We start from the raw sequence: 21,740 nt of genomic DNA, 5'->3' as shown, positions 1-21,740 counted from the left end.
CTGCACTATAGATCTCATCAAAGCTGCTCACAGCTTCAATCCTCAGTCTGGAACAGGAGCGGGTTCACTGACACAGCAGAGACTTTATTATATTTTAGGATTTATCTGTATGTATCTGTATCAGATACAGAGAGGATGTTCAGTATAGCAGTGGCTGTCCTCAGTGCATTTATTTGACTTTTTATGTAAGGCTTGACTGTGCCATCAATTAGAGTATAAAACTCTTTTTAATGAAGAAAAAAGTAGACTTCAGTCACTATAATAAAACCCGTATTTTGACAGTGAGGAAAGTAGCAGCAGAATGTGTTACTAAAGCTGCGGAACGTTCATATAAACATGTCCAATCTCCTTCTGTTTCTATGTCACTTTATTTTCACTACATGTTTGCTGATCTGAGAGCAGCCTGACAGGTGGTCAACCTTCAAGTTTTCCGGGAAAGTTGTCAAGGACTGCACTATACAGCATGTGTCAGTAGCTGTGAGGATTGAGAACTGGAGGAATGAAACCCAAAATTGTGACTGAAGCTGAACGTATCAAACAAGGAAATCAAAACACCGCTGAACAAGTTACTAAGGCCTGAATCTTATAAGCGTGCCTCCAACTCAATGTCTCAGTCATATGTGAAGCTTTTCCTCCATCAAATATATTGATATATTTTGCCACCAAGGCAAGAGCCGAGGTCTGTCTGTCAGCACAATGATGCAAAAACTACCAAGATGAACTTCATGAAACTCTGTGATGAGGTGGAGCTTTGGCTCACACATGGAAAAGCAATTAAATATTGGTTTTGGATCACTTTTACTGAAATTGCAAAATGGGGCTTTGGCCTTTTGGGTAGGATGTGCTCTATTATTGTTCTTCTACATATATTTCCAGTAGCAGATACTCTCCAGTACTACTCTATACTCTCTGTATGTAAGGAAGCAAGAGTCAACAAAAGCACAGTTCTTTTGAATGTGTATCCCATTTGTCCAACTCATTGTCTCAGCCATATATGATGTTTTCCATTCCTGTCTTTTCTAAACAGCACTATACACTCTCTGCATTGTTTACTGCAGATGGACCTGTGTAAAGGTTGAGCATTCATCCACGAGACGCCACAGAGAGGAAGTGCTAATCCAAATCAAAGGGAAACCATGGATGAGTAAATCTTTTCATTGTCAACACTGTGGGGGTTCATTGATGATGTTTCAACAGAAGGTCATACTTTTCTTTTCCTGAGACTATGAGGCCGACTGTCTCTGAAAGGTCAGAACATTAGAGGGTTCTCAGCTCTCTGGGAGAACGATTTTCATTCCACTGGCAATTTCTCTCCCATGAAAGTAAAGAATTATCGTGACATTTGAAGGCCTGATGTGCAAGTTTTTATTCACTTGACACCTGCTAGACTGATAGGAAAATGGTTCTGCATTAATCTTGATTGTAAATTGGCTTAGCACTGGTTTATGTGCACTAGTTGCATTCTACATAGAACACATTAACACTGCAGAGACATTCAGTGTATAAACAGAAACATTCACCTTCGTCTCAAATGTTGTCTCCTAAAAAATTGCTTTCCCTTTAATGTCCAACATTTCATTTTATTCTTATCCAAACTGTACTAACTGAAGCTGTACATCCATTTTCTGAGCACAACCTGGCTATGAGCTGTGTTTGTGATCATTTTAGAAGGACTGACCTGTCTGGCTCGACGTAACTGAACAACACAGAGAGTGAATGACAAACACTTCAAATAAATTGCATTATGTTTGAACTATGAGCTTTGCTTCACTGAGGAAAAAACTGTTGCAGCAGACATATCAAAGCGTGATCTCTTTGCACGTATTACCATTTCAACCCCCGTCCCACTCACAAAGTGTACCGAACAGACAGGTAATACCAGTCAAATGCTAAGTGGTGTTCAGCAATGCATTTCTGAAGGATTAAACAGGTTCATCTGGGCCAGAATGCAAATCTGTGTCTGTCTTTAAGGATGACGCTCCACATTACATTCCTGCCGAAAGATGGTTTACTTGGAGGCTCTAAGAAGCAAAACAGGCACAGTTCTGCAGCTCATCTCTAGAGAATCATGCATGTAAACCCTCCCCTCAGCAATGTGTCTGTTTGTGGAGTGCAGACATGATTTTTCTTCTAAATGAAACTTTATCACAATTCAATCAAATTTCTTAAACAAAGAAAACTAACTGAACAACAATAACAGTGGATGCAAAACCAATTAAAACTGTATTGTCTGACACTCACGGCAACGCCTGGTCTAGACTAGTATTTTGATTGTTTTCCAAATCCATATATTGGTGCAAAGACTAAGTAAATTATTTTAAATTGCACAAAGCAAAATAGTTGGTAAGCACTACAATCTAATCTCTGATTTGGTGGAAGCGCAGATACCAGGGTGATGAGAGCATTTCTGTTTTGTACTAATGAAATCAAGAAGGCCAAATCTATGTGACTGTGGTTGCTATGGCAACAGATAAACCATGGCATAAAGAGGTAAAGGTAACAGGGGAATCCTGCAGCCAATAACCGTCTGTTTGAGCCAAAACATGCAGCAGAGGCGACTTTCAGCCAAAACTCAAGAACGTCAACAAGACATTTAACATCACAGGTCAACAATGTAACAGTCAATTACTGTTACAGGATCTCTGTCAAGCCACAGTTAATGAAATCTCACCTGCTGCTCAGCTCCACAAAATGCCAAAAAAAACAAGCAAAAAACACTGGTGTCAGACACTAAATATCTTTTAGTAAGCCAGCATGTATTATCATACTGGCTTCAGGACTCTAGAACAAAGTTTTACACGAGTGTCACCAAACTCCCAGTTGATAAGACCGGTTGGATTTAGTGGCACTGGTTCTATTTGGAGGTGTAACATAAAAGAACGAACGCACTGAAAACTACAAATGCTTTGAATTCCATCATTATCAGATATGAGCACATTTATGATGACATGAACAGAAAGGGAGACCTAGACAAGACAAAAGGCTCCAACATTTTTTATTTTTTGTGCAAAAAGTGCAAAATTCAGATTATAGACAGATGGTCAAGAGTGGCCAAGAAATACATCTCTGGACTAAACCTCAATGTTTGACAATGAAGCCTGTTCTCTTATGAAGAAGAAGTTCCTATCTGAATTTACTAAATACCTCTGTTTTTTAACAAAGCAAAACACTGTGTTGAATTTTCTCCTCAGCTCAACTCAGTCATTCGCCAGGTTAGCATTCTGCTGATGCTGGAAGCTTGTGCTGAGAGAAGCTGCTTTTCGGACACTGCAAACATCCCTGCGGAGCTTCAGAGTGCTGTTTTAAAAATTTTATGCCTCAAGTTTTTTGAGGATATTCTGCAGACCTTGCATTGCAAACACTGGCAACATCACATTCTCCAGAATTTACACTGTGCGTGCATCTTGTTCTTCTCCTCATCGTATCTCAGCTAAACAAAACTCCACTAACTGGTATTAATGTGCAAATGTTGCTATGCCAGCGTTGCAGCACATGGCAACAGTTCTGACTACAAAATACAAGTTCAACCTTTGAAAAAACAATAAGTTACAGTCAGGAGCTCTGCAAAGGCATAATGTACACTGCATCCAGTAATATTTTGTGCTTTTTGGTTGCTACACAGTCACCATCGTCTTCACAAATGCATTTTAAAATTATGCAGTAACAACTCCACAATCTTGAGTTTTCTGCAGCTGATATCTGACCTGATATTTACCATTTCCAAGCACTAATCGGTACAAGGAGCACCACCACCTGCCTCTGTTTGCTCATGATGCCACTTATATCCAGCCATGGATTCAACGTACCAGCTGTCGGCACTCCAGTTAAGCACTTTTCCACACCTTCACTTGCTGTATTCTATCATGGACGAAAACATCTCAACCGGTGTTTGTACTCTGAACAAGTGTCAGGAGTTCACTGAGAAGAAAGTTGTGCCACATAGACTTCCTTTCTTCTTTGTGGCTCACAGTGTTTTTTGTGTAAACTTGGTGTGAACACCAGGTCAGCTGTCTGAGAGTGTTAGTCTGTCATGGGGATTACAATCGAATGTGTGTCTGTGTGTGTGCAGTGTGGCATCTGGAAACCTGAAAGTGTAAATAAGAGAAAAGAAAAGCGAGAACCTTCCCTCAAGAGGCCCATGACTGAGGAATCCAATGAAACACAAACAGCCATTATCTAAAGGGTTAGAAAGTGGAGTCACACACCGTGACCTTTCTGAACTTCCCCATAATGTTCACATTTCATCAAAGCCAGTCACTCCGAACACTCTCAAGGCGAGAAAGATGCGATCTCTGAGAATCTCAAAGCACTGTCTCCATAATATTAAAAACTTACAGCTGACTGACTTTCATTATTAACACTACAGTGGCGGGGAGGGAGTCTATACTGGCAATAGAGGGAAATAGATATGCTGAAGCAGGCGAGGAATCACCAAATAGGACAACTGAAAACTGATTCTCTCCTGGAATGAAGAAATCAGTCACCGAAAATAAATGTGTGCCTCACAGGGCTTTGTGAATATTCACACTGATTAATTGTTGCTCAGCATCCATGCAATGAGGAGCCCTAAAAAATACATGGTTTCCCAGCAGCAAAAGCCCGCAGATAATGATCAGGTCAGGATGAGCATGACTAACAACTGGTGCCTGGTGAGGAAATTTAACTGCTTGAATTACATGAGTAAGACTCACCAGTGCAAAAGAAACATTACAGATTGAACAGTGTAGGCCAAATAGCTCCATGCTAGGGATAAAAATATGAAAGGCTTTGAAAAATCAAACTGAGAAGATACAGTAAAGAAGTCAGAAACAGTAATTCACACTTTAAAGAGGATTATGTGGTCATTTCCTACAAAAGGCTGCCAAAACAGAACAATTTCATGGAACAAAAACATGTAAAGTTGCAACAAATGTCCTCTGAATCTGCTCATACAACTCTTTAGTCGAACTGTAATTTTATTAAAATGTGAATTCTGACTTTTTTCCCCCCAAGCAAGAAAATATGTGGACACAGTGAATAAAAACATTTATGTTTTATATCATTCCTGCCAAGTTTGCTGTTTGAACTGCAACTTAACACAGTAGTAGAAGTAGATTTCATACGTCAGACCATAATTAAATCAGAAGTGATCAACAGCCTCCTCAGCCCGCTTTCTGACAGCAGCAGTTTGTGTTTCAGGCGCTTTAGGTGGTTGTATTTTACTGTACAAATCTTGTCTAATGCAGCTTTAATTCAGTTTGCAATAAATGAAAACACAAAAAATTATTTTAATCAAATTAGAACAATGTCTCCAGGCAACGGGGCTCAGCGTGATCACTGGCCGTGCACAGCAAATATCACTGATTGTATGGTGAATAATAGAGGGAACGCTAAGTAGGGTTAGAAAAACCAATTAATTACTGCAATAAGTCTTTTGAATTGGCCTCTTATTGTTTCGGCTTCTTGTATGAAAAAAACAACAAGAATGAACCAAATAAATCCAAACAACATTTCTGTTTTCATCCTGTTACCAGACTGCTGGTTAGATAGAGTGACGCCCATTTTGCTTATTTCATTACAATTTTGCAGCTGCGCCTCATTCACACAGGACTAACAAGCGCTTAAGCTCGAGGTCAAAGTGAACTTTGCTATTACTGTGGGGCAATTTGTTACACAGTCAGCAGTAAATGCCATCATCATCATCATCAACAATGAACACATTAAGAAGTCCCACAGAGAAATGAACTCCATCATGTCAACAGCAACATGTACAATGAAAAGCTTTTGTGCCTTTGCATTCCATAAAGTCGGGCAATTTTTGGACAATATTAAACTATTCACAACTCTTGTTAATTTGGCACCTTTCTGTTAAAATATCTCATTTTTAGATGGCAACAAGAAAGTCGAGGCATCAGGGAGTGAGTCAGAGGCTACTTCTTCTCTATTCCATGGTCAAGACTATTAAACTAATGAATGTAGTTAATTTGGTAACTTGTACATTAAACTGGTGACAGAGAGTCTACTGTTTTCAATGTTACCCCCCAAGATGGTCAGACCTTCCTGCTCCAACAGGAAGATGAATCCCACACCTCCCTGCCTCAGTCTGACTAATCGGTACAGTGATTTCCCTGCGACTCAATACAGCGACAGATCTGCACTGGTGTGATGAATCAGAGTCATTATGCCCACCGCCTCCTGTTTGCTCCTGGAATGGATCCGCTGTCCTTGCTTCTCATATTACCGGTCAAACTAAAGCAATTACAGATATTACAGATTTATTATTTCTGTGTGAGGTGGCAGAGAGGGGAGGAGGAGAGGTGGTGAGCGAACGAGCAATCAGCAGGCAAAGTGGCAAGTTTCTCCAAAATAGCTGCATTTAAATAAATTGCTGATGCGGCTCACTGTGCCACCTGCTCTCTATGGTGTGGTCACACTTCTCTCTGTGTGAGGAAACGCTTTATCATTACGGACAAACCGGCTGTCAAACGTTCTTCTGATGTCAGTTTAAAGAATCACAACTGGTGCTGATTTTGTAGGAATTCTTTTAACTCAATATTTTAGCTCATTTGGGGTAGGATTGAATAAAGTCACCAAAATGCTCAATGCACTTTATAGTTTAAAGCTATGCAGGTGTGCTCCTTACCAAGATCCCACCCAAGACCCAGATTTGCCAGGGTCCAAACGTTATATTTAGTCCAAATACAGTCTGATCTGCCTTTACTGCAGTGGATCCAGAAAAACATGATCTTCAGCTCTGACCACATGGTGTGTGAGTTTAAAATGTCAATGGCAACTGTTTTTGAAAGAAGTTGCTCATTAGCTAATGACATTATCATCCAAACGTCCTTGGACCCACTTCAGACCTCTCGCCGTGTCTGGGTCAGTGTCAAGTCAGTTCATATTTCTATAAAAAGTTATTAACCTATGTTTAGTTGACCATTTTCTGAGTGTCTAGAAGACAGACCAGGCATGGCAGGAAGAGTTTTGACACTTTAGTTTAAGATCTCAACATCTTTATTTGTGACATTGTGATGTTTTTCTCCCTAATTTTCTATTGTTTTGTCCTTTTTACATTTGGTGGCTTTCCATGTCTCTCGCAGTTTTACTTTCTTTATTTCTTTAATGCGTATCAAGGTGAGATAATTCATTTTCACTTAGTCATTTTTATTTATCTTTGTAAAATCATTACGTCTACCTTGACAAAGATGGTAAAATGGTAAAATTACAAGGCAGGGTGGTTAAATTCAAATTAACTTTCGTTCTGCTGGTCTACATTAAAAATAAGACACTGAAAATTGCCAGTAATCATTAATATGGATTGAAATGAAACATTTTATCACGATAAATCTTTAGCTACGCTATCCAGGACTTTGTAGAATTTTAGGATACACAGTCACGTATGCACAAGTTGTTTTTATGAAGTAGCAAATACATCGTCAAACCCCCCTTTAACATTTCTGTCAGTTCTTTCTCTTGTTTCAATATAAATAATATAACCAACAGACATATTTTGTGCTCATTCCTTTTTTCTGCTTGCATGGATTTGTTTGAGATCAGTGATTTATCTGGTATATTGGAGATTCAACACTGCACCCATCAGTTTTACTCTGTACGAAGCCATACTGTATGTCAAACCTCACTCCTGTCTATCCAGTGTAAAAAGTGAATGACAGCTTCCTTACAGCAATTTAATTGTATAAAATGAGGGTTTTAATCTTTGGTACTGAACACCATGCACTTCAGATACAGTCCTCCCTCGGTTCACTTTGTACCAATGTTAAGTCTGTGGAAAAGAGGCTTGTAATAACTTCCTTTTCCTTTGAGCAGAAGCTCTGAAGCTTGTTATTATCAATTAAGAAACATCTCCAAGATAAGACACATGCTCAGGTTTAATGACACAGAAAAAGCCATACACTTCCCACCACTTCATTAAATGCATAATTACAAGATTTTTATATTTATTTATTTATATATATATATATATATATATATATATATATATATATATATATATATATATATATATATATATATATATATATATATATATATATATATTATATATATATATATATATATATATTATATATATATATATATTATATATATATATATATATATATATATATATATATATATATATATATATATATATATATATATATATATATATATATATATATATAAAAATTTAATTTAGATGCAAATTACTGCATCAGTTGACTAAATTCAAGTTGTAGTAACTTAATAAAGTCTACTCCCGTCTCCCGAACATGCCTGGACAATTTGATTGTAGATTGTGTGTTAAATGGTGTATAGGCTGAACAAATGTGATACAAAGGCGTTAATATCTTCAACTGTGATAAGACCACAGATGGACATCGCTACCGTGACGTCACCCGTTGGTTTCTTAAAGTCTTAAAGTAATTTTTGTAACTTGTACTCTTCTCCACATGTGGACAATATTACATATACGCAGTGATCCACATTACTGCAGCTGAAGTTAACATCAGACTGTAACGTCTGATGGTAAACATGTTCTAACATTGTGTTTTAAAGTTGTCAGGTTGCGTTCCCTGACTTAGTGTTAACACTGATGTTAAATCTGGTTTGTCAGTGTCTTAATTAACTGTTAGCTGTAGCTAAGTGTCCTGCAGGTCACAGCTGATCAATAATAATGGATTGATAACTGCTGTCTCGACATGCTGTTGGTTAAAGATCAGCAGATATAACTTAATCTGCATTACGTTCCTCCACAGAACACTGTTACTGATAATATTAATCTCTCAGTTTAGTGAATGAAGAACAATTCAGTTCAGTTGCAATAAAAATAAAATTTTTATTGTTATATTATTATATCCATGAAATAAGAGGCACAGATTGGATTTGAAATGCTGAGATGATACTTGCATGATCATGCAATGATGCAACAGCAAGTTTTGGAACAGTCCGGTGTTGGCACAGGTGTGTGCCATCTGATAGCTCTCTGAGATGGAAGATGAGATGAAAATATCACCAAGGGCAACATGCAATTTTCCTTCTATTCCACCACTTACAAGAGCAGTAAAACAAATGAAACAGGAGCTGCTCTTTGGCCTCTTGAAAGGTTAATATCAGTGCAAGGGCAGAGACACAAATCTCTGTTCCATACAACAACAAAGGATTGTTTAATAATTCATCAAGCTTTATGAAGAACTGCTGCATTCACTTCTCTGATCTGTGCTGCCATGACTGAATCAGTGGATATTGTATACACATGGACCAGAAGTGCTGCTCTCATCTCCTCAAGCACACAATCACCAAGCTACTGCTGTATTGCTACCAGATGGATCAGAAGCTCTATTTTCTACTGTGATTGCTCGCTACTCACAAATGCATGGTCACCTCACAGCCCATACGATTGTACATAAAGGGAGAAGCAGCCTTTAGATTTTTTCTACATAATACCACTACATTAAATGAGGTAAGAGGCTTCCTCTGCGTCAAAACACCCTGTCTGCATTTCAGAAAGTAATTTACGTTTCTTGCTAAGTTGTCTCAAGATTCGCTAATTTCGCAAGTTTAATTAGTCAAATCACACTCTAAGTCTGTGCAATCCTTAAAGTCACGCTTTTGCTTCAGAAGCAGTGAACATATGTGTCTTGTGGTGTGAAATGGAGCAGGAAGAGCTGCAACCTTCTTGCTGCGAGGCGACAGCGCCAGCTGATGCTGAGATTTGTGCCTTTTGGATCTACTTTCTGTCTTGTGTCACTGGAGAGACAATAAAGGAAATTCTTAACATCACAGATAGCATCTGTTGACTCTATTATTTTAATTTCCTGTTTATCTGGCATTCATAAGTGATTGGTACAGTCAGACTGGCAGTCCACTGTGGGTGAGAAGCTATTTTCCTACACTGCTTTCATTATAGGATTAAATGACATTGTTATGCTTGACTGTGCGGTTTCCGCCGGGCTGGCAGGGCTGTTGATGTTGTTGAAAGACAGGGAACAAAATGTATAAACGTCATGCCTTATGTTCATTTTCATTCCCTGTCGACCAGGGCAGATCATTATCAGGTTGATAATGTGACATAAAAAGTAAAACATTTTGTTGTGGTTGGTTGCTTGATGAACAGACAGTAAGTGAACCTTGAAGCTGAGATGATCTTTTTCAAGGGAAAAACAGAATCTCCTTGTTTGACTCACTGTTTTTAAAGGAAATTAAAGGAATTATTGGTTTTGTGGAACATTTAGTCATGTTTTCCTTTGGCACACAGTGAAATGTAATAAAAATAAGCACAAACGGTTCTCTTATCATTTTTTAATTTCACCAATGAGACTCATGCTGAGGTGTGACAGCATTATTTATTGCTCTTTTATGGGGCGGAAAGCAGTGGTTAATTTATTCTACAAAAGCATCAGAGCACCATTCAGCATCACGTCCTGAGTAAAATCAACAAACACGTTTATCAAGCAGGCGAAAGCAGCAGTTTCCCAGAAACACCTGAAATGTTTCTGCTGTGGGCGAATGGTCTGCCTGTGAAATGAGAAAGCACTGAGGGTTCTGTATGAGTCTCACCAGCAGCCGGGGGCAAACGCACAGAGAGCAAGAAGGCAACACACATTTGTTAAATGTCTTTACATCACAGCTATGCATCTAATTTTGAACAAACAATCTTATTAAGTGTGCCAGGCGGCAAGCTCATCTACATAGAATAAAGCTGTAGAAGCCCGACGGCAAGATGTAAACAGTGTTTGTAATAAATTATAAAGGATAAAAAGCTACACATCATGTTTACTATGAAATCATTCATGGTTTAAGACTCCAGAACAAAATGAATCATTGCAGTGTTTACTTCTGGCCTGAACAACCGCTAACAGTGACAGGGTTCATATTTAAAGAACAGAGGAAGCTCAACATGCATTTTTGATGGATTAGTTCTACATTTTGACTCCGCTAAGTCACTCAAATGATCAACATCAATTTAACAGTTTCTTGACATGAGTGTACCCATTGTCCAAGAGCTTTTCTGCTGATTGCCTCCATAGACTGTGGATAAAAGATGGACGTAGCCTCCAGATCTGAGCAGCAAGACCAGTACAGAAGTGAAGTAAACATTTTTTCTAATAGCCAGCAGGGGGCGACTCCTCTGGTTGTTGATAGAAGTCAGACTGTATAGAAGTCTATGTGAAAATGATCCTACTTCTCACTTGATTTATTACCTCAGTTAATGTTTTCTTAACTAGTTCATGCTCTCAATCGTCAGTGTCAAGGTTCCTTCAGCACAGCCGGACGTTCCTACTGTAAATGATGTTCCTACTTAAAGTAAAATACAAGACAAAGATTTTAATTTGAATAGACTTTCTGCAATGTCTTGGTACAGACTTCTTGTACTTTTTTCAAAGTCCTTACAGACTCTTTCATGCATTGTATTGCTGCCTTGCATTCCGTTATAATGACAAAAAGCTTCTAATAAAGCTCTACTGTATGGGTATGCATGGTGACCTCAGCTTCACAGTCTGATTCACCCCTCGTTCATTGTGTTTGGTTTCAAAAAATCAAGGTGGCAATGGCCAAAATGCCAATCTGAAAGCTTTAAAACAGTAGACAACAAAACCAGTGGGTGATGTTACTGGCTACCTCCACCTGTTCATATGAAAAGCACTGCCTCGAAGCCTCACTGTGTTGATAAGAAGGTGCAAAATCACTGCACTTCTAGAGCTGAGCTAGAGCAGGTAATTCCCCTTTAAAGCTGAAATTGTCTCCTTCACTATAATGCTTGCATACAAATGAAACAAGCAGGATTTTTAGCTTTGAATACATGCTAGTCTGCATTTTCCCCAACTTGTTTCCAGTCTAGTTGTGTCCTGGCTGCAGCTCTTAACTAACAGAGGTAAAAATGGCAATAACTATGTTCTCAGGTAAAATGCTAAATCTGTCCTTGATAATCCCTTTATGAAAAAGTAAAATTCCTGTTTTTGCATCTTCTTTCTGACTAAATGTCATGATTCAAAACGTTAATAAGGAAGTCTGGTTTGTAAAATTAATAAGCAGTGGCACACTGACACAAATGTAGCAGTAAAAGAATGAAGAAACAAATATAATGTGACTGAAAGTGCAATAATAATTTTGGTTAAAAATATTTTTGATTTGGGGACTTTGATAATAATTGTATCCCTGTCTTTGCCAAAGCCGGCTGAGAAAAACTGATTCTTAGTGGAAATGTAATTTCTAATTAGTGTATCAGGAACCATCAATATTAACAATCTGAAAGAACTCTGATGTTTTGCCAAACCAAAGGATGAGTGTCTCATCAGTCTTTACTACATCAGACTGTTTTTTAGATGACAGCAAGCAAATGACCTTGTGTTTGTCAGTGTGTTTGGGTTCCTGTATTATTTTTCTCTTACTGGGAAACTAATTAAAGCTCATCTGATTTACATTTTGACTGAGCTGCTCTGTATGGCGAGGACAAAACGAGAGGAGGAGAAACAAAGTCTACACTGTGCTCTGTTCTCGAGAGGTTAAATTACATTCATTATGCTTTATGAGTCTAGTTCAACGAATTTAATGACCTACTACACTTCAATAATCAAATACGAGATGAGATTCAACTTGACCTCTAAAGGTATTTTAATGTAACTGTAGCCTTTTAAGTTCATTATATTTGTAATGTCATTGCCATGTGAACAGGAGAAATCTTTCGTGATATTAAAGCAGCAGTCTTGAAGTCTGGACTTGATGACTAAGTCTGCTGCTTCCCCATAAAAGCAGCAGAAATCTAATGTAATATGTATATAGTACATGTTCTATGTATTTGTATATGTATGATAGACTGTAATTTTTCACTTTATTGGCAAAGTCAAAGAAATTTTACAGCATTTAAAACTTTGGCAGCCTTCCAAATGGGTTAAACCGGTTATTATCGCAGCTACAGTAGAACCTTTCCAAAAAGCAAGACCATATTAAGAGTGTTTTTAGCGTGTTTTCGACCTGTCATTTGTATGAAAGCACTCTCCAGCATCCTGACTAATTGTTACGGGCTAACAGCCCTCTGCTGAAAAACAAACTCAGACTGAACAGTGTCTCCCTGGACCAGTGTGATTGTCTCCGGCTGACAGTGTGGAGGAGCGATGCAGGCTGCTTCACCTTCCCTTTGTCAGGTTTTCAATAAACTGCAAACATAATGAATCAATGTCCCAGAGACCAGACGCTAGTCTTCACCTTTTACAAGCACGACTCTTTTTCAAGCCTCTCACAGGGAGTCCCTCACTGTCTGGACTGTTCACAAAAGCATCTCTGTCCTTAAGATGAATCAGTTCTTGCAGCCATATTAATGAGACCAGAAACAAACTAAAATCTTGGGTCAAAGGAGGATGAATCCATGGCATTAGAACATTTTTTTTCACTCTGTAAATCATTTAACTTCCAGAAATGCTCAGTAAACTAAAATATCCCAATCATATGGGCTTGTTCCATGAAACGAATAAAGGAAAATGACCTCTAACACACTAGGTCGAACACATATCCATCAGCAGGATTTAGTTTCACTGGAAAACCATCTCCCTGCAGCGGTCACAATGGTGTCAAATGGTGTCGATTAAGCAATGCAAGTTGATTAAAGCCACATCTCCACACACAAAATGACACCAGCAGGTCAGCTGGTTCAGCAGGTATTAAACACAGCTATTCTACTTTCAGTAATCCTCCCACAGCGCTGCAGCCAATCTGCTTTGTGTCTTTTGTTAACATCAGACTGGTTAGATAACACGCATTTCTTCTTTCTAGAAAGCCGCCTTCCCTCTGATAAACTAGTGAGGAACCCTGTGCCATTATCCCTGGAAAACAAAGCTCCATAGCAACGGGTGTAATTTTTCACTATCAAGCCATGAGATGTGTTTTCGAAGCACGCCGTTCCTGCTTCAAGTTGACCTCTGGTCCAGGTCACAGCTTCTGTTCTCGCTAATCATGGCCTGCAGAGTAGAGCCATTTATGATGCACGAAGCCACCGCAGACCCGACGACATGTGAACATCCTGCAGCCAAAAGGCCACCAGTTTATCGCCTCTGGGAGCTGATAGCAACGTGCTGCTGAAGTGCCCTTCAGAGAGAGAGAGAGAGAGAGAGTGCATCTAGACTGTTGGTTTGCCTGCACACTCTGTGACATTTCTGAGCCTGTCAGCAGGCCCCTGGTTCCACCTATTAGCAGGCTGAAATGGACATGTCAAAATGGAAGTTAACATCAGGAGATTTTAAGGTGTCAAGTTTAAAAGTTTTATCTTTTAACATTCAATCGCTTTCCCACTTAAAAAGACCAAAAGCTTGGAAGCATTTCGTTCTTTTGACTTGCAGGAAAAATTGTCTGCATGAATGTGCCTCCATAGAAGACAGAAAAGGTCAGATGCTACCATTTTTCTGTGGATGCACAAGTACTGCAAAGAAAGACAGTACATAGTAGTAGAATTGGTATCTTAAAATTAGATACATCGTTTAAATTATGAGGTTTTGGGCTTTCAAAACTTTGTCAAACTACATTCAGAATGGGCAGATTTCTTTCAAAATACAGCAGCAGCGTGTTAACTTGACCCATACTGAGGATAGAGAGTGTGGCAGGTTAAAACCAGCACTGATATAACACCGTATTTCCACCACTTTCAAAACACAAAACATACCTGTAAATACCTTTTCCCACATCCACCTCTTCAGCTGTGTAATTTTTCTTTACATAATCAGAACTTCTTGGAGCAGTGGTGAACACTTTCCAGATTTTCTGTGAAGTTTTGATGCCAAACTTCAACTAAACTGAACTTTTAACATCACAACATGCACTAGAGAGATTCTGGCATTAACAGATGGCTCAAAAATGTAATAAACATACTGTCTACTGACTCATTCCACAAAAGTGTATTTTTAAATTCTAATTTTATTTCGAAGCCAAAGACACAATGATGCAAAAACAGAGGTGGCTTCACAACCATTTGTGTCTTGGATCTCGCATACATTTTCAGCCCACCTGTGCTGCAGATGATCTATAATTAAAAGTGATCTGAGTCATCTGAGATGATCAGAGGCATTCTGGGACGTATTTAGAGTGGGATAAAAGCAGTGTCAGTGGCGTTGTCACTGGTTTGTTATAAAGCTGGCTGACTCATTGCTCTTACTCCTACCCACAGCTCAACCTGTTTGAGTTTCCACCGTCATCACCGAGACGACATTCACAGAGGCAGGACTCGAAACAGCGTCGGGACAGAACTGACACGATCCAGCTGAAGCAGCACGCTGACAGTGGGGATGAAGGAAAGTCTCGAGTGGGCAGCTCAGGTAACACAGTAGCAGCTCTCAACGCCCCGTCAATTCAGCCGTGACTCCACTCTACGGCCCAAAGAACTCACATCATCCAGCTGTGCTTCAGTGTCTATTTATACTTTGGTTTTTGCACACACACATATAATCAGTGCACATAAAACACATTATTTTTCTGTGCATTTTAATGCATTCTACTAATGACACCTGTGGTTTGATACATAAAAACAACTGCAGCAGCATTAAGAAAAGTTCAGGAAGCATTTCAAGCCTGCTTAATGATGAATATTTATTATCTGTTCTTCACCTCAGGGTCAAACTGTCACCCAAAGGAATAGCTTTGCCTTGTTTATGTAGCTTGCATTCATTTATTTTTCCTCAGTTTTTATTCTACCTCCTCATAATGAATGATGTTTACTGAATCCTAATGCTCCATTTAAATCCCTTTGCTCAGATCTGATCATTATATCTGTGAGGAAGTGGTTTACATCAAATGTACATAGTTGGTGCACGAGTTGTGCACAGACATGATCACCAGTAAAAAAACAAACTGTTCAGCAACAATATAAATGAAACAGCAGTGCAAGCTTTCATTTACAGTTATCAGCTGATGACGAATTTTCAGCTGTTGAGAGTGAGAGGTAAAAATAAAGTGGGCAAAGCAAAGATGTGACTCTGGCACATCTGTATAAATGTGTAAATAGAACAAATGTGCACTGAAGCTCTGAGGAACTGAGAAGCATTTCAAACACACCATTAAACAAAATTCTGCTTGTATCAGAGCCTGATAGAAAAGATTAAGAATTACTGAAAACAAGTCACAAGACATATTTACTGTCCGTTTCAAAGCACGTAGAAATCACAAGAGGAGAAATTTGCTAACATCACCTTTGCACCTTCTCCAAACCAAACCCTGCACCAGACCCATGTTACTGGCAGAACACAACTATACATCGTAGTTCTGTGTTTGTCTCGCTTGTAAGTGAAACAGTTTTGGGGTTTTTTTTTTTATGATAATCTTCTCGGTGCACTATCAGGGGACAGAAACACTTCAGCTTGTGTGAGAAGAAGCTCTGAGGTGAGACGAGTCGCTGCATTGCTTGTTGACAGCGAGCAGCATCTGGGGAGCAGAGCTGAACTGACAGCGTTTTTCATGGCTGTTCAGCTCAGCTGCAGCCATCGCCAAGATGTTTTATGGTCTGTTTTTGGGGCTTTTTGCTCTCTTTCTTAAAGGCAGGTCTGACCAAATGTGGAAGATCAATGCATGCAACATGAACAACGCAATTTGAGGAGTGTTTTTCTCAAACTCTGTTAAAGTGGAAACTACCACGTCACTAAATCTGACAATAATGTCCCACAAGACACCTTTGTTGTGACTTCTGTCACTGCAATACAGTCAATCCTGCCTCTCTTTTCCTTCCTCCTGGCTCGTTTGTTGAACTAAAAAGCGTAAAATAACACAAAAAAAGCCGAGGAACAAACACCAGCCATCAGTCTCCCCCCTGGCAGCCTCTGAGAACAAACAAAGTGAGAAGAGGAAGTCAGAGGCTTTCAGGAGGCTGATGATGAGGTTTAAAGAGCACTTCATTGTTAGCAAAACCATCCCTCACATCTCCTCCATCATTCCTCAAAGTGCAAGGAGCAGAACACAAAGCCAAGCCTGAGGAACAGGTAGGCAGCCTCTGCAGGAGACACCCACTCAATCACACAGTGTTCTTTCATGGGTTTTGGAATCCAAAACACCTGCCGGTACCATGATTAAAACTAGAGGGGTGCTCGGATAACGCCGTCGTGCCTTATCTCTGAATTTTAAAGAGCAATCCAGATGTGTACCAAAATTAAACATGTCAGGTGTGTTGTGTTTCATGATATTCAGCCCAGTAGTCTTTGTGTAATCCTTATGACAGACAAGCTGCTCTGAAAAGCCCTTATTTTTCATTTTATTAACTGCTGAGAATTGATTGCATTCAGCAATCAAGAGAGCAGGTTAACTGTTAATTACTAGACTTGCAAGTAATTGCATGAAATTCACAATTTTGCATTTTTGAAGAATACAATACAAACACCTCAGAAATGAAGGCTGAAAACGCTCTGAGATACACAGAAACAGCAGATGACGTAATATGAAGTAATATGAGTCTGATTGCCGATAAAGCCGTCGGCAAAACACATCAGTGATGAAACATTCCCGAGGATACGAGCTAATGGGTGCAATTTGTGTAACCTTTTTGCCAGCAGCGCATCACTGTCCTCTGAGGATTAATTGGAGTGTGGGCAAACTGACGGAGGCAACAGGATGCTAGAAGTTGCTGTAAATCAATGGCTCCTCAACACCACAGACACTTCTCCAGGTCCATCAATGGAGACTCGAGGGGGCACACGGACACTCTTCAAACACCCTCTGTCACGCTTTAGTGAATATTCCAGCAACAACAAAACAGGAAAATTCAGAACAGATGATGTGCAATGCGTCTAAAAATGTGATAACAGTAATAAAAGCCAGAGAAAGGGGTTATACATGAAAAACAGCTCATGTGAGAACTGAAATCTAAGAGGAATTTACAGAGAACCAACCTAGAAAATAACAAGTCGGAGAACAGTGGACAGTCCTAAAAATTCAAGATATTAATGAAAGGTTTCAATAGTTACTTCTTCAGTATCAAAACATTTAACAGAGCATTCAGGAAGGTGATGATTTTGTGCCACAGCCAATCTAAAAACCATCTAAGAGATTTACACTCGGTGCTTCAGCAGGCCTTGATAATAATCATCTATTTATTTCAGCAGGGTTAGAGGTTCTGGTGACGAACAGCAGCGGGGGAAGAGATGTTTTCCTATTTGATTACAACAGGCAGCAGAGACTGATGACCTCCTGGCTGCCTCTTGTAACTAAGAAAATAATAACAACTGAAACAGTGATTAATCACTGCTGCACTGTGTTACAGTCACATGAACAGGGAGGCACAGGTCTGGTGGCAAACAGTTCTATGTGATGATTACTGCAAATTAAGTCTGGTTTAATGTGCGTCTGGCTCAACAATGCAGATTTATTAAATATATCTTGTTAGACTTTATGTTTCTACCCTCCGAATGAACAAATTAACCTATATTCATAAGTATAGCACAACAGAAAAGCAAGCAGGGAGCAGTCACAGTGAGCTGATCGTTATTTCATCACCTTTACAAGGTAAATAAGTAATGTTTTGGACTTTCTCCTCCTTTAAAACCCATCCTAAGCTTTGGAAAACTGACTCATAATGAATAACTGAGCAGGTTTTTAGTTGGAAGCACAAGAAGGTTACCGTCTGAGCGAGGAGGGCCAGGACATGCGGGGCTTCTTCAGCCCGGGTCGCAGCTTCTCCAGGGTCCGGTTGCGGCACAGGTAGCGCTCGGTGTCCGAGTTGAAGCGCTGTTTGATCCGTATGTGGGTCCGCGGCTGCCGCCACAGATGTTTGGGCGGCTTGGCGAGCCCTGCTCCCTCTCTGCTGAGCGTGCCGCACTCCATATTCTGCCTTAGTTGTTTGGTTTTTTTTGTTTGTTTGTTTAAATGGAGTTTTGAATTGAAGTAAGTCGAAATAAAGTGAACGGAAGGCGCGGAGAACGGTGCTGGATGTGATTTTCTAAGCAGGAAACCAGGCGCTTCGGAGCGTTTAACGCACGGAGCGCAGCATGATGGAGCGCTGCTGTCCAGAGCCGGAGTGCTGAAACCACCGCGATCCTCTCAGAGAATAGTCTATCTCTCTCTCTCTCTCTCTCTCTCTCTCTCTCTCTCTCTCTCTCCTGCTCTGTTTATCTCCCTCTCAGTTCATCTCTCGGTCCTCTCTCCTCTCTCCATCCTCGCCTCTCCTCCAGCCTCCTCCTGCTCTCCATCTGTTTCTCTGTCTGTCTCCGTCTCAGCTGTCAACCTGCCAATCATCAGCATTACAACGCTGCTCTGTCTTTAGTGTTGCAGGACAGCTCTGCTTGGTGACTTACTAATTGTAAACACGTTTGCTCATCTCTTTTATGTCATTTATTCACCCCGAAATGTAAAACAGTCACTGCTTCCAACCTCTCACCTGGAGTGATTGTTTTTTTTTGTCTTGTTTGACATAATAAACTTTCTCCCAGCAGGTATTTTGACAGTCAATCTACAAAAAGAACAACATGTTGCTTCATTTAGAACGTGTAGCTCAGCAAAGTCCCCACCTCATTCTGCACTCGTCCTGCTGCAGCTCCAGCACACCAGCTCACCTACAGCTCTGTTCATACTCTTGTTGTTAAACTTTATCTATGCTACACAATGCCAAGATGTAACACTGGATTAATTCAGCCCAAAATAACATGGAACCAAACTGTAATGGTAGCGAACCATTTTTCAAACACACTATTTAAAAAAATATAATAAAATCAGATACTTTTTTGGCAGCAGACTACAGTAAAAATTGGACAGTGTAAATTGAACAAAACTATTTCAGTTCACGAGGCACTTTTCAGAGTAGCAACTTGATTTAGGCAGAACATTGTTGCTAATTTTGCACTGATGCTCTGACACAAGACATTTTCACTTTCTTTTCTTAATTTTCACATTAAGGTAAGTTAGTTTCTGAAATATATTTAACAGACTACTATTGGTCATGCATTGCTAACTTTAATTAAATATTCCCTATCAATGAAAATGTAATTCTTGATCCTTTAAGTTGTTGTTGTGTTTTCTGCATTTTTAAACAAAGATGGCAGATCTTAATTATGGATCTTGAAGAATAAAGCAACACTGTTGTTTATGGTAAATGAGTGTTATTATATTATAGAGGAAGAAATGCTGTAATTTACAGGCAACTACAGTTACAGTTCAATGCAATCCTATGGCAACGCTATATAAATGAGGTACATTTTTGGGAAGTCTAGTTGCCGAATCCAACAGTAAAGCTCATATTCTGCTGGAGAGTCCTGCATCTGTTATGGAGTCATCAGCTGTTTAAGTACATTTCAACTCTGAAACTAACAAATCAGTGGCAACCACAGTTGTGTGTATTTCACAGTGTTTTCTATTGTTTGTACCAAAAAGCATTTAAGAAGAAGGAAAAGAAAACAGAAAGCTCCGTCCTGCGGGCTGACAGGATTTTGGTTTGTTACATATTAAAACCTGGAGGTCTGAGTCTGTGTCTTTAAGTCATCAGTACACTTCGGTGTCGAGGTTGGAATGCTCAACCATGATGCTGAGTGCGTATTTTATGCAGGATGTGTCTTCCAGCATATAAAGGATGTAGATAAAATGCTTGATTTTCACCAGGGAGGGTCTTTAAGTGTCCCAGTAAGACACAGCAGTGATCAAGCACGCAACAGCTGGATGCTGCCTAAGTAGCATGTAGTCATGTCTAAATGCCGGCTGTGAACAAAGTCTCCTATGAGCTAAATGTCAGGACGTTTGTGGATTGTTTGCAGCTTAAAAAACATTACAGCTTTGGGAAATAGTTTTTTTTTCACCAGAATAATCCACACAGTTTTACTACTATCCAGGATGCTGATAATAAAAATACTAAAAACCACCCAATAAAGCAAAAACACTACAGCCTGTTGAGCAGTTTAAACCGTATGCACAGTGGACACCATCAGCGTGTCCACATTAATATCTGAGTCTGGTTCGTCTAATTGTAGATCCGTCTAACTTGTGACTAGTTCTAAATGCAACTTTTAAATGCCGCATTTCTGGCTATGAGAGGCTGACAATCAAAATTATTTCAACATTTCTGCCATGTACAGAGTGAAAATTATGTTTTAGCTTTATTATTTGCAGAAGTTAGTAACAGAAAACCTGACAATGAAAACAATCGTTATTCACATATTCAGTAGTTTTAAGAAAGTGAAGGCAAACTATTGGACACAAACTGGGTTATCTTTGGTGTTTATTCATTGAGACTTGATTTTGTTCACATTTACTCTTCACTGAGCACAATTTAATGTCCAGTGTTGCTTCTCTTACCAGACTGCAGTGAATTTTATACTATTCTATCATTGCTTGATAGAAGGTTTGGCTGCATGCCACAAATTTAAATATATTCAGCTTTATTTGCAGGCTGGTCCAAATTACTGGATGTCACCAAACACACTTGTGTTTATCATCCTGGACGAGAAAATATGGGCTGTATCATTAGCAAACAAGCTGTTTATTTAAAAAAAATTGTTTTCAGCCTGAAGCAAAGATCATTATTATGTTACCGAGGGCACTCCTCAGTCATTAGTGTCTGGAAGTGTCTCAGTGTTCATGAGTGAAAAGGGTTAAATTTTACTTCTAGTGTGAGAGTAGATGTAGGCGCTAAAGAGACAGGAAGATACACAAACACACAGAGCTGTGACCTTTCAGCGGTTGGCTTCTACCTGTTGTTGCAATTGCCAGGTGTTTTTAAAAACAGAAGACAACTTTCATTATCGGCTGAAACAACCAAACACATTCTGCCTTCCTCTGTGTGTTTGCCAGCTTCCTGCCTTCATTGTCAC

The 21,740-nt window shown here is 39.4% G+C and overlaps 1 protein-coding gene across 3 annotated transcripts in view; it reads right to left on the bottom strand.

Moving 5' to 3' along the window:
• Window positions 1–21,740, bottom strand: part of LOC111573959 (cAMP-specific 3',5'-cyclic phosphodiesterase 4C-like) — a 112,675-nt gene that overhangs the window by 67,875 nt on the left and 23,060 nt on the right. Inside the window, exon 1 of one of the 3 annotated variants that reach the window (XM_035951993.2) lies at window positions 18,566–18,949. The exons of 1 other annotated variant lie outside the window; for it this stretch is intronic. In XM_035951993.2, the coding sequence (XP_035807886.2) occupies window positions 18,566–18,768 (203 nt within the window). In that variant the 5' untranslated portion in view covers window positions 18,769–18,949. Of the gene's footprint in view, window positions 1–18,565; window positions 18,950–21,740 lie in introns of those variants that run through there. One more of the 3 variants, XM_023278340.3, reaches the window with a different exon arrangement.

The sequence above is a fragment of the Amphiprion ocellaris genome, chromosome 2 (genome assembly GCF_022539595.1).
Source record: "Amphiprion ocellaris isolate individual 3 ecotype Okinawa chromosome 2, ASM2253959v1, whole genome shotgun sequence".
In the NCBI taxonomy this organism is placed as follows: domain Eukaryota; kingdom Metazoa; phylum Chordata; class Actinopteri; family Pomacentridae; genus Amphiprion; species Amphiprion ocellaris.
This window is presented reverse-complemented; position numbering and strand designations above follow the sequence as displayed.